We start from the raw sequence: 13,742 nt of genomic DNA, 5'->3' as shown, positions 1-13,742 counted from the left end.
CTCCTCAAGGCGATAGATTGGGTTGCTCCCTTGCTGTTGGCACGGCTTCTTCACCGGTGTCTACACTCTTTTTCCCCAGCTGGGAAGCGGGCCCCTCAGTGCTACCCCAGTTCCGTCAGCTCTGCCAGGACTGTGATGCTGTTCAACCTTGGCAGCGCTTACTGCCTGAGGAGCGAATATGACAAAGCCCGAAAGTGTCTCCACCAGGTGAGTCCAGAATGGGAGGAACTGAACCTTGTAAAGCAGCCAACACAAGTTTGAGGTTTATATTTTTTGTTACTTTGTTTGAGGCATCTGGTCAGTTTGTTAAATATTGGAATATCACTTTCCCAGATTTAAAAATATTCTTGCAAGGTAAACAACTGATCAGCATTGTAAATGAACCTAGACACTTAATGGAGAGTTTTTCTTGATGATTTTATTAAAAAAAAATTTTTTTTTTGCCGGGTACAGTGGCTCATGCCTCCCAGCACTTTGGGAGGCTGAGGCAGGCGGATCATGAGGTCAGGAGTTGGAGACCAGCCTGGCCATACGGTGAAACCCCATCTCTACTAAACATACAAAAATTAGCCAGGTTGGTGGCACGCGCCTGTAGTCCCAGCTACTCGTGAAGCTGAAGCAGAAGAATCACTTGAATCCGGGAGGCGGAGGTTGCAGTGAGCCAAGATCATGACACTGTACTCCAGCCTGGGCAACAGAGCGAGACTCCGTCTCAAAAAAAAAAAAAGAATGTTTAAATTTCAAATCAGCAAAATAAAAGGCAACTTGGGGCCGGGCACAGTGGCTCACATCTGTATCCCACACTCTGGGAGGCTGAGACAGGCAGATCACTTGAGTTGAGGAGTTTGAGACCAGCCTGGGCAACATAATGAGACCCTATCTCTACTAAAAATAGCAAAAATTAGCCAGGCATGGTGGTGCATTCCTGTAGTCCCAGATACTTAGGAGACAGAGGTAGGAGGATTACCTGAGCCTGGGAGGTCGAGGCTGTAGTCAGCCAAGATCGTGCCACTGCACTCCAGCCTGGGCAACTGGAGTGAGACCCTGTCCCAAAAAAAAAAAAAAAAAATACGAAGAAGTAACTTGACAGTTTTAATTATTAAAATTCCAAAAGATGGAAAACTGTCTAAAAGATCACTTATATAAATAATAGTGCATCTGTACAGTTGAAGACAATGCAGCTATAAATTCTAGGTACTAAAATGGAAAGAGGTCTAAGACATACTAAATGAAAATAGCAAGGTGTGAAACAGTTTCTGTATAACCGTGTATACATGCATAAAAGATCTCTGAAAGGACACACCAAGAAACTGCGAACATTAGTTGTTGGGGTGGCAGGATGAATACTACATGGCTGGAGCAGTAGAATGGGAGACTTTTCACTGTATACTCTTATGCTTTTAATTTTTTCTTTCTTTTTTTTTTTGAGACGGAGTTTCGCTCTTGTTGCCCAGGCTGGAGTGCAATGGCGTGATTTCGGCTCACTGCAACCTCTGCCTCCCGGGTTCAAGCAATTCTCCTGCCTCAGCCTCCCGAGTAGCTGGGATTACAGGCATGTATGTACCACCACATCCGGCTAATTTTGTATTTTTAGTAGAGACGGGGTTTCTCCATGTTGAGGCTGGTCTCGAACTCCTGACCTCAGGTGATCCACCTGCCTTGGCCTCCCAAAGTGCTGGGATTAGAGGCATGAGCCACTGTGCCCAGCTGCTTTTAAATTTTGAATTGTGTAAATCTTTTTTCAAAAAGTGAATTATAGGCCGGGCACGGTGGCTCATGCCTGTAATCCCAGCACTTTGGGAGGCTGAGGCGGGCAGATCATGAGGTCAGAAGATCAAGACCATCCTGGCTAACACAGTGAAACCCCGTCTCTACTAAAAATACAAAAAAATTAGCCAGGCGTGGTGGCATGTGCCTGTAGTCCCAGCTACTTGGGAGGCTGAGGCAGGAGAATGGCATGAACCTGGGAGGCGGAGCTTGCAGTGAGCCAAGATCGCGCCACTGCACTCCAGCCCGAGCAACAGAATGAGACTCTGTCTCAAAAAAAAAAAAGTGAATTATAAATCCACCTTTCAGAAAGCCAATATTAGAGAAACTCCATACACACTAAAGAAAGCTACTGGCAATATATAACTAAAATAAACCTCTGAATTCTACCACTGAAATGGTGCATCATGAAGCTTCAAGGAAGATTTTGATTGGATCTCTTTAATAGGTCACCTGCCAATCCCTGGACCAATCATGGGCATTGAGCCATACCTGTAGTAGGGGACTGGGTACCACCATTGGCAGCCCCAGAGGAATCTCACAAAATTAGAAATAATTCCTCAAAAGGACATTCATCCAGCAAATATCTGTTGAGCACTTACTTCCGAGCTAAGCCATGGGAATAAGACTGCACATAAGCAGACATGCTACAATCTTGCCCTTGTTTGTAGACCTTTGCAGTTAGGAGACACCTTCCTAAAAAGGGAATTGCATGGTCATAGGATATGCAGGATTTTAAGACTTCTGATATAGAAAGTTTGTAACAAATGGTATATTCTCTAGCAGCAGATGAGAAGGCCCACATTCCCACATGCTTGCCACAGCAACTAAAGTTGATATTAAACCTCTTCTCAGGAGATAGGGTGGCTTTCAGCCGGGCGCAGTGGCTCACGCCTGTAATCCCAACACTTTGGGAGGCCGAGGCAGGTGGATCACCTGAGGTCAGGAGTTCGAGACCAGCCTTACCAACATGGAGAAATCCTGTCTCTACTAAAAATGCAAAAATTAGCTGGGCATGGTGGCACATGCCTGTAACCCCAGCTACTCGGGAGGCTGAGGCAGGAGAATTGCTTGAACCCAGGAGGTGGAGGTTGCGGTGAGCCGAGATTGCGCCATTGCACTCCAGCCTGGGCAACAAGAGCAAAACTCTGTCTCAAAAAAAAAAAAAGCCTATAGGGCTTTCACATAGGTTCCTGCTTATGTAAGTAGCCTTGTTGTGCCTAGAAGTGATGATGCTTTACCATGTGGAAAATAACTACAAATTCTATTTAGTCAACTTAGTGGCATCTGGTCAGCATTTCTATCCCAAATCAGAAAAGTTAAGTGAAAGGCTGTCCAGGGTAACATGTTTGATATTATCTAGGCATTGAGTGTATGAGTTAAACCAGTAAGAGTTAAAATGTTTCACACTTCTCAGTAGCAAGGCTAGGGTGTTAAGCATCCCCTCTCAAAGTGCCCCCAAACTCCAGTCACTGCAGCAAACAGAGCTTTTGATCTAAATTTACAGTGTGTACAGTCCAGCTCAGGTTCTCATACAGCAGGTGGCCATGGCTGCTGCCACGCTGGGAGAGACAGATGGGGTCAGGCCTGGTTCGGGGTCTGAAGGGGGTTTTGTTTTGGTCCCTTGGTTTTTAGGTTAATCCAATGGCTGGACCTTTGTTAATTGGGAGGCCCACCCTGCCTGGGAGGGAAGAACAGTGATGTGAAGAGTTGGAAAGGGCTCGGAGTAGATGTTTCCAAGGTTGCCTGCCCACCACTAACCATTCTGAACAGCCAGTAAGCAAAATGCCATTAAGTATCATAAAGATGTTGCCTTGAATTCTTATATTTTAAAAAAAGCTTCAGACTGTGGTCATTGCAAAAAACAGTAAATAAAATGTGTTACTAGCCACTTGGATGGAAAATAGAGATTTTACTATCCACAAAATGGGCCGGGCACAGTGGCTCACGTCTGTAATCCCAGCACTTTGGGAGGCCAAGGCGGGTGGATCATCTGAGGTGAGGAGTTCAAGACTAGCCTGGACAACATGATGAAACCCCGTCTATACTAAAAATACAAGAAATTAGCCGGGCGTGGTGGCAGGAGCCTGTAATCCCAGCTACTTGAGAGGCTGAGGCAGGAGAATCGCTTGAACCCAGGAGGCAGAGGTTGCAGTGAGCCTAGATCGCTCAATTGCACTCCAGCCTCGGCAACAAGAGCAAAACTCCGTCTCAAAAAAAAAAAAAAAAAAACCCACAAAATGGTATAAAGACGATCTTGCCTATACAGCTTGCCTAGAAAGCTAGGTTTAGATGTATAAAATCTCATTTTCTGAAAAGAATTGTTATACCTCAGTGTTGTGGCGAGAGGAATAAAAGCCTCCCCACCTCATTCATGAGGAACTTCTTAGAAGCACATGCTCCGGGCAACATGCCCCGCTAGTCTGAGATTTCTCCTAATGCTGCCAAAAACCAACTTAGTACACATTTCTGGTCCTCCCCAACATCTCCCATGTTCAAGCTGCTACCTTCAGTACCATTTTTCCCCATTTTCTACCTGTGAGATATCTACCCTGCAAGGATTAAAGCAGGCCTCCCTTACCCCAAAGCTCTGTTTGAAAGAAACTTCTTTCTTTCTCTCCATATTCACAGCACATTCACTGCCTTTCTCCCTGGCATTTACGTAACTTTGTTTGGATTATTGTTAGTTATTTGCATGCTTGTTTATTATCAGGGGAAGTCCCTGTCTTATCTCTATACCCACCTCTGTTCAATAAGTATTTGTAGAAGTCCATTATCTGATTAGATTAAGAGAAGGGGCAGAGCTGTCTGGAAGCAGTGAGCAACTAAAACTAGATGGGGAAATACAAGTTGATAATAAGGTGAGGAATATTTTGGCTGTAGCCCAAAGAGGCCCAGACTGAGGAAATAAACCTGTAATTTCAGCACTTTTGTCCAGAGCAGTCCAGGCTTCTTTCTTCAGGACTGGATTGAGAGAAACTGCTGGCCGATGCTATGGCTCTTACTCAGATCTAAGGGCAGCATGTTGCCTAAACTAGTAAATTATTTTATTGGACTAAATTGAACTGTGTTTCAGTCCTTAAGAATGGAGACATCAAACATGCTACGTGGTACGTTTTTTCTGTATTACTATTTAAGTTTGAATTATTATTCCTGACATTGATAACTTACAGTTTACAATACTGAAGTGTTACTTAGGAAAACAAATGGACATGCAGATTTTGATGTAATTGCAACTGTATGTGTCTGTTGTGAAAGCCACCAGCAGAATTGGATGGTTGACTATAGTATCAGGGTGTCCAGTCACCCATCTCAAAACCCAGAGTATTACATGTCTAGCTTAATTGGTAGGTTTTAAGGCAAAAGGAGCTGAGGCTCATCACAGCTAAACAACAGGTAGTCCCTAGGAAGTCACTTGGGAATGAGCTTGAATAAGTTTGTTACCTTATTGGTTGGCAGATGTACTTGAAGTGTGTATCTTAAGCTGTTGTTTTTTCACGGGCATCTTTCTGTTTTGAGCAAAGGCGGCTTCAATGATCCATCCTAAAGAGGTGCCCCCTGAGGCCATCTTGCTGGCAGTCTACCTTGAACTGCAGAATGGTGAGTAATTCTCTCTGTTTAGGACTTTATCCCTTGAAAGAGCCTGAGATTTTTTGGTTGGGAGACAGGGTCTCACTGTGTTGCCCAGGCTGGAGTGCAGTGGTACCATCGGAGCTCACTGCAGCCTCCAAACTCCTGGGCTCAAGCAGCCTTCCCACCTCAGCCTCCCAGGTAGCTGGGACTACAGGTGCACGCCAATGAGCCCAACTAATTTTTTAAATTTTTTGTAGAGATGTGGTCTCGCTTTGTTGCCCAGGCTGCTCTCGAACTCATGGGCTCAAGCAATCCTCCCATCTTACCCTCTCTAGTAGCTGGGATGACAAGCATAAGCCACTATGCTCAGCCAAGGCTGAGATTTTTTTTTTTTGAGACAGGTGTCTTGCTCTCTAGCCCAGGCTGGAGTGCTGTGGCGCGATCTCAGCTCACTGCATGTTCCGCCTCCCGGGTTCACGCCATTCTCCTGCCTCAGCCTCCCGAGTAGCTGGGACTACAGGCGCCCACCACCACGCCCAGCTAATTTTGTGTATTTTTAATACAGACAGGGTTTCACCATGTTGGCCAGGATGGTCTCGATCTCCTGACCTCATCAGCCGCCCGCCTTGGCCTCCCAAAGTGCTGGGATTACAGGCGTGAGCCACTGCGCCCAGCAAGGCTGAGATTTTTAATGTCTGTTTTTTCTCTTCAGAGTCAGAAATTTGCCTTCCTTGAAGATAGGTGACCCATCAAATTCTTTTTTTTTTTTCTTTTTTGAGATGGAGTCTCGCTCTGTCACCCAGTCTGGAGTGCAGTGGCACTATCTCAGCTCACTGCAGCCTCCGCCTCCCGGGTTCAAGGTTCAAGAAATTCTCCTGTCTCAGCCTCTCAAGTAGCTGGGATTACAAGCGCCTGCCAACATGCCTGGTTAATTTTTGTATTTTTAGTAGAGACCGGGTTCACGATGTTGGCCAAGCTGGTCGTGAACTCCTGACCTCAGGTGATCTGCCTGCCTCAGCCTCTCAAAGTGCTGGGATTATAGGCATGAGCCAGAGCGGACAAACCATCAAATTCTTCTACATAAAAATATAGTTAGGGCCGGGCGCGGTGGCTCATGCCCGTAATCCCAGCACTTTGGGAGGCCGAGGCGGGTGGATCACGAGGTCAGAAGATCGAGACCACGGTGGAACCCTGTCTCTACTAAAAATACAAAAAATTAGCTGGGCGTGGTGGCAGGCACCTGTAGTCCCAGCTACTTGGGAGGCTGAGGCAGGAGAATGGCGTGAACCTGGGAGGCGGAGCTTGCAGTGAGCCGAGATTGTGCCACTGCACTCCAGCCTGGGCGACAGAGCAAGATTCAGTCTCAAAAAAATATATATATATATATAGTTAGGAGCTGGGCACAGTGGTGCATGCCTATAATCCCAGCACTTTGGGAGGCTGAGGTGGGCTAATCACCAGAGTTCAGGAGTTCAAGACCAGCCTGGGCAACATGGAAAAACCCCATCTCTACAAAAAATACAAAAATTAGCTGGGTGTGGTGGTGTGCGCCTGTAGTTCCAGCTACTTGGAAGGCTGAGATTGGAGGATCACTTGAGCCCTGGAGGTTGAGGCTGCAGTGAGCTGAGATCATGCCAGAATGAGACCTTGTCTAAAAAAATAATAATAGGCCGCAGTGGCTCACGCCTATAATCCCAGCACTTTGAGAGGCCGACACAGGTGGATCATTTGAGGTAGGAGTTCAAAACCGGCCTAACCAACATGGTGAAACCCCATCTCTACCGAAAATACAAAAATTAGCCAGGTGTGGTGGCGCACGCCTGTAATCCCAGGTACTTAGGAGGCTGAAGTAGGAGAATCGCTTGAGCCTGGGAGGTGGGAGGTTGCAGTGAGCCGAGACACGCCACTGCACTCCAATCTGGGTGACAGAGTGAAACCCTGTCTCAAATAATAATAATAATAAATATCTATATCTATCTAGATATATAGATAAATAGATAGATATAGTTAGGGAGTTTTTGATATCCTACAAATACTCCTTACAAGTTAAGCTTATCTCCTTTTATCTGAGAAAATACAGAATCATAACTTCAGACACTTAATTATAATTAATCACTATTAATTAACCTTTCTCCTAGGCAGCTAAATGACTGAGAACATGAGTTAGAATGCAGTTGCTTTGAGTTGTACACCGTAGTATTTTGAACACAGATATTAACAAGTTTTACAGTAAGCCAGTTCTTGCTGAGAATTATTTATTCAAACATAAATGTAGGTCATGCCTTTAGGGCATATACAATCTCCAAGATGTATCTCACTAGAAGAAAGGCTATTGCCTCTAAATATGAGATAGCATGAAGTAGAAAAGAGACATAAATGAGAGAGATTAGAAGGGACAGAAATAGGCCGCATGCGGTGGCTCATGCATGTAATCCCAACACTTTGGGAGGCCAAGGCGGGCGGATCACGAGGTCAGGAGATGGAGACCATCCTGGCTAACATGGTGAAACCCCATCTCTACTAAAAATACACAAAATTAGCTGGGCGTGTTGGCATGCAGTTATAGTTCCAGCTACTCAGGAGGCTGAGGCAGGAGAATTGCTTGAATCCGGGCGGCGGAGGTTGCACTGAGCCGAGGTCGCGCCACTGCACTCCAGTCTGAACGACAGAGCAAGACTCCGTCTCAAAAAAAAAGGGACATAGGCCGGGCGTGGTGGCCCACGCTTGTAATCCCAGCACTTTGGGAGGCCGAGGCGGGCAGATCACGTGGTCAGGAGATCGAGACCACGGTGAAACCCCGTCTCTACTAAAAATACAAAAAATTAGCCGGGCGTGGTGGCGGGCGCCTGTAGTCCCAGCTACTCGGAGAGGCTGAGGCAGGAGAATGGCGTGAACCCGGGAGGCGGAGCTTGCAGTGAGCCAAGATTGCGCCACTGCACTCCAGCCTGGGCGATAGAGTGAGACTCTGTCTCAAAAAAAAAAAAAAAAGGGGGGGGACATAAATGAAGTCACAGCCAGGCATGTAGTCCTAGCTACTCTGGAGGCTGAGGCGGGAGGATTGCTTAAGGCCAAGAGTTCAAGGCTATAGTGTGCAGTATTGCTCCTGTGAACAGTCACTGCACTCCAACCTGGGCAACATAGTGAGACCCTGTCTCTTTTTTAAAAAATAAAAAATAAAAAAAAGGCTGGGCACAGTAGCTCATGCCTGTAATCCCAGCTACTCTGGAGGCTGAGGCAGGAGAATTGCTTGAATCTGGGAGATGGAGGTTGCAGTGAGCCGTAATCACCCCACTGCACTCTAGCCTGGGCCACAGAACAAGACTCTGTCTCAAAAAAAACCCAATGTTCTAAGGCATAACTCCTTGTTTACCTTGGGAACTCTTACAAGGCTCCCCCTTTTTTAATAGCTGAAGAAGGGGTCTTAAGTGCCTGGCACCCAGCGGGCCTTAGCCTCCTTAAAGATGTGATTAGGGTTAGTGCATTGCCCTAGATTGTTTCATTGTTTTTTGTTTGAGACAGGGTCTCACTTTGTCACCCAGGCTAGAATGTAGTGGCGTGATCTTGGCCTTGACCTCCCAGGTTCAAGCAGCCCTCCTGCCTCAACCCCCCAGGTAGCTGGGACTACAGGCATGCACCACCACGCCCAGCTAATTTTTGTATTTTTTTGTAGAGACGGGGTTTCACCATGTTACCCAAGCTGGTCTCGAACTCCTGAGCTCAGGCGATTTGCCCACCTCAGCCTCCCAAAGTGCTAGGGTTACAGGCGTGAACCAACCCTCCCAGATGATCGTTTCTTTTATACAACCCACCTATAACAAGTTCTCTACCTGGGCTGTACCTTAGAATCACTGGGAAGCTTTTAAAAATTCCATTGCCCGGGCCATGCCCTACATCACTTAAATCAGAATTTCTGGGGATAAGATGGAGGCTTTATGGGATTCCAGTGTACAGCCAAGGCTGCAGATGACAGCTCTTCTAGATCATCTTTTACCTCCTTAGCAGGATTTTCATGTCTTGCTTTGTGTGTGGTAGTATTGTTCTGTGCTTTGTTTTTTAACGGGAAGTATTTTTATAGGTAATACTCAGCTGGCCTTACAGATCATCAAAAGGAATCAGCTGCTCCCTGCAGTGAAAACACACTCTGAAGTGAGAAAGAAGCCGGTGTTTCAGCCTGTCCACCCGATCCAGCCCATCCAAATGCCGGCTTTCACCACTGTGCAGAGAAAGTGATACTTCACCTTTGGAAAACTGTTACCTGAGACCCAGGGGAGTATTTACTGGCCATTTTAGTTGTATCACAGCAGAATGAATAAAAGATGGTGAAGGCTGTTAATTTTGAGACGATTCTACCCCTGACTTTTGGCCAAAAGCTTACTTAAAATTAAGGATTTACTAAGTCATCATCAGCTGTTTTTCTTAATTTCAACCAGACTATTAATTTTGAGCCATTATGTAATATATGCCATAGGCAATTAAAACATAATCTTATCAGAAGTCTTACACAGTCTTTTATTGACTATTAGATTATTTTAGCATCTGAGGTTTTGTGTTAACGTTTAAAAATTGACAAAGAACATCAGCAGTTGATAAATAGCCAATTCAGAAGCCGACCTGAAGGTGAAAGGGAGGGAAAGAGAGTTGTTGTGTTTTATGTCTAGTTATGACTGAAAAGACCAGAAAATGTATTAACAAATTAGGTTAAGAAGATACAACTGGGCCAGTCACAGTGGCTCATCCCTATAATCCCAGCACTTTGGGAGGCTGAGGTGGGCAGATCACTTGAGGTCAGGAGTTTGAGACCAGCCTGGCCAACATGGTGAAACCCCGTCTCTACCAAAAATACAAAAATTAGCCAGGCATGGTGGCACACACCTGTAGTCCCAGCTACTCAGGAGGCTGAGGCAGGAGAATCGCTTGAACCTGGGAGGTCGAGGTTGCGGTGAGCCGAGATTGTACCATTGCACCCCAGCCTGGGCGACAGAACAAGACTGTCTCAAAAAAAAAAAGACACAACTGATCTGTTAGGAATCATTTGCTTAAAAAGTGCAAATACAACAGAGTTCAGTGTACTGACCACTGGCCTTGTTCACTCTCCTAGGTTCTGGAGTCTGTTAGCAGGCAGTTCAAGGTTCATTACTAACCCTTTTGCAAATGCAAACAAGAATTTAATAGCTTCTTCCCAAGAGACAGTTATGTGTTGTGGGATTGACATTGACAAAATTTGCCAATAGGATGGATATACACTAACATTGAGTAGGGGGAAAAAATACAAGTGGGTGCAGTGGCTCACATCTGTAATCCCAATATTTTGGGAGACCAAGGCAGGAGGATCGCTTGAGGAGTTCAAGACTAGCCCGGGCAACATAGCAAGACTCTGTCTCTAAAACGTTTTTAAAAGCTGGACATGGTGGCCCATGCCAGTAGTCCTAGCTATTCTGGAGGCTGAGGTGGGAGGATTGTTTGAGCCTAGGAATTCAAGGCTGCAGTGAGCTATGATGGCACCACTGCACTCCAGCCTGAGTGACAGAGTGAGACCCTGTCTCAAACAAACAAAAGACAATGTAGATTTGCTCTACTAAATTGGGTGTCCCCCTAGTTAAGATGGTGTTTGGTAGATTCATCTAAGCTTGCCATTTAGGAATATCCCTTAATGTCACAATGCTTCACTTCCCTAGTTTGGAGACACATTAGCTGAATCTACATGTTACCTCAGTTTCAGAACTAGAGAGACAAGTGTGTGGATAAGCACTGATTTATCTGAAACTTTATCTGAATTATTCTTTTTTTTTTTTTTCGTTTGAGACGGAGTCTTGCTCTGTCTCCCAGGCTGGAGTGCAGTGGCACAGTCTTGGCTCACTGCAACCTCTGCCTCCCAGGTTCAAGTGATTCTCCTGCCTCAGCCTCCTGAGTAGCTGGGATTCCAGGTGCCCGCCACCACGCCTGGCTAATTGTTGTATTTTTAGTGGAGATGGGGTTTCACCATGTTGGTCAGGCTGGTCTGGAACTCCTGACCTTGTGATCCGCCCACCTCAGCCTCCCAATCTCCCAATCCTCACTCCCTGCTACTAGGATTACAGGCGTGAGCCACTGCACCTGGCCGTTTTTTTTTGTTTTGTTTTGTTTTGAGACGGAGTTTTGCTCTTGTTGCCCAGGCTGGAGTGCAATGGCGCGATCTCGGCTCACTGCAACCTCCGCCTCCCAGATTCAAGTGATTCTCCTGCCTCGCCTCTGGTGTAGCTGGGATTACAGGCATGCGCCACCATGCCTGGCTAATTTTGTATTTTTGGTAGAGATGGGGGTTTCTCCATGTTGGTCAGGCTGGTCTCGAACTCCCGACCTCAGGTGATCTGCCCACCTCAGCCTCCCAACATGCTGGGATTACAGGTGTGAGCCACTGAGCCCAGCCCATCTGAATTATTCTGTTGCTGACAGGAAACGGAACTCAGGTAATGATATATACTAGAACTGAGTATTTGTGACTGAGATAGGCATTGCCTGCCAACAGACTCAAAGGGGAGAATATGCTCCTCTTTTTAAACATGGATGGATGGATGTAGAGGCTCCATTGATCGAGTGCCACATTGTAGTTGTTTTGTACACAGAGTAGATCTTTACAGGTGGACATAGAAAGCGAGATAGCCTAGCTTCCTTGGACCTCTTGAAGCCCCTTCTAAGTAGGACCATAGGACCCATAATCTGCACTGCTGTTGGTTTAAGTCTGCCGTCTCTGCTTTCCCGTACTCCAGACCGACAACAGTACTGTGAGACCCACTCAAATGAGCAGAATTGCTTAGCCTGGGAATTTTCTGGAGAGTAAGTCCACAGACTTCATAAATTGCCAGGAACTCACAGTCATGGTAGTTTGAAGGGGAAAAGCCCTATAATTGTACTTCAAAAAAAACACATCTTTAGAGAAATCAAGAAATTAGAACTTTCTCTGCATGTTGGTTTGTTTATGGGAAAGCAGGCAATACCTAGTAAGGGTAGGGCAGGTCCTATGTTAAATAAGACTATATTTGGCTGCAAGTAGCAAAAAATAGGTCTGTGATTTAAACAAAGATTATTTTTCTCTCACTTGAGAAGGGGATACGAAGGCAGCTGCTGGCCTGGGTTCTAGTGTCCCGTGACGCCATCCAGGACTCAGCTCTGTTTTTCCATGCCGCTGTCCTCAGCATTTGGGCATTTGTTTCCATAGTCAAAAGATATTCCAGTATCATGTCAACAATGAAGGCAAGAAAAATAGGGCAAAAACTAGCTAATCTTGATGGGAGACTATCTGGAACAAAACTTTCTTAGAAACCCCCAGCAGCCTTGAGCTTAACATCTCTTTTGTCACATCATATCATGGAGCCATCCTAAGCTGCAGGGAAGCCTGGCAAAGATGTCATAACCATGTCTGCTGCAGTTGCTGGCATAGCCCTGCACATCCTAAGGGAGGCCAATTCAGTGTTTTCAGATTAATGTTCCAGCAGCTCAGCTTTTCTTTCCACTGCCTACTGTCAGCAGAGCCCAGCAAATTAAATATAAGTTCTTCACCTCTGTGTCTGGACTCATACTGCTTCCCATAGCCAGGAAGGCTTCTTCCCACCTATTTTTCCTGCCCCAATTTGTTAAAGCCACCTCTGCTAACTGAGGTAACTCTGTCAGAGGGGTTTGAACCAGAGCAACTCCATCTTAAATGGGAGCTGGGTAAAATAAGGCTGAAAGCTACTGGGCTGCATTCCCAGGTGGTTAAGGCTTAAGGCATTCTAAGTCATAGGATGAGATAGGAGGGCAGCACAAGATACAGGTCATAAAGACCTTGCTGATAAAACAGTTTGCAGTAAAGAAGCCAGCTAAGACCCACCAAAACCAAGATGGCAATGAGAGTGAGGTCCTCACTGCTACACTCCCACAAGCGCTGTGACAGTTTACAAATGCCATGGCAACATTGGGAAGTTACTCTATATGGTATAAAAAGGGGAAGCATGAATAATCCACCCATTGTTTAGCACATCATCAAGAAATAACCATAAAAATGGGCAACCAGCAGCCCTCAGGGCTGCTCTGCCGGTGTAGTAGCCATTCTTTATTCCTTTACTTTCTTAATAAACTTGCTTTCACTTTACAGACTTACGCTGAAGTCTTTCTGAATTCTCTTGGAGTCTAGATCGGGACCCCTTTCCAGTAACAACCCTATCTATACAAAAAGGCTTTTGGCCAGGTTTGGTGGTTTACGCCTGTGATCCCAGCACTCTGGGAGGCCAAGGCGGGTGGATCATTTGAGGTCAGGAGTTTGAGACCAGCCTAGCTAATATGGCGAAATCCCCGTCTCTACTAAAATATAAAAATTAACTGGGCGTGGTGGCGGGTGCCTGTTATCCCAGCTACTCGGGAGGCTGAGGCAGGAGAATCACTTGAAC

At 45.9% G+C, this 13,742-nt stretch overlaps 1 protein-coding gene across 23 annotated transcripts in view; it reads left to right on the top strand.

Annotated features, from left to right (window-relative positions):
• Positions 1-9,834, top strand: part of CNOT10 (CCR4-NOT transcription complex subunit 10) — a 95,395-nt gene extending 85,561 nt beyond the window's left edge. For 19 of the 23 annotated variants that reach the window (XM_055284645.2, XM_055284670.2, XM_055284669.2 and 16 more), the window contains 3 exons: positions 80-207; positions 5,292-5,367; positions 9,416-9,834. In XM_055284645.2, the coding sequence (XP_055140620.1) occupies positions 80-207; positions 5,292-5,367; positions 9,416-9,570 (359 nt within the window). In that variant the 3' untranslated portion in view covers positions 9,571-9,834. Of the gene's footprint in view, positions 1-79; positions 208-3,402; positions 5,219-5,291; positions 5,368-9,415 lie in introns of those variants that run through there. The other 4 variants (XM_063612615.1, XM_063612612.1, XM_063612613.1 and 1 more) reach the window with 1 other exon arrangement.
• The last annotated feature ends 3,908 nt before the right edge of the window (positions 9,835-13,742 follow it).

Source organism: Symphalangus syndactylus, chromosome 1 (genome assembly GCF_028878055.3).
Source record: "Symphalangus syndactylus isolate Jambi chromosome 1, NHGRI_mSymSyn1-v2.1_pri, whole genome shotgun sequence".
NCBI classification, from domain to species: domain Eukaryota; kingdom Metazoa; phylum Chordata; class Mammalia; order Primates; family Hylobatidae; genus Symphalangus; species Symphalangus syndactylus.
This window is presented reverse-complemented; position numbering and strand designations above follow the sequence as displayed.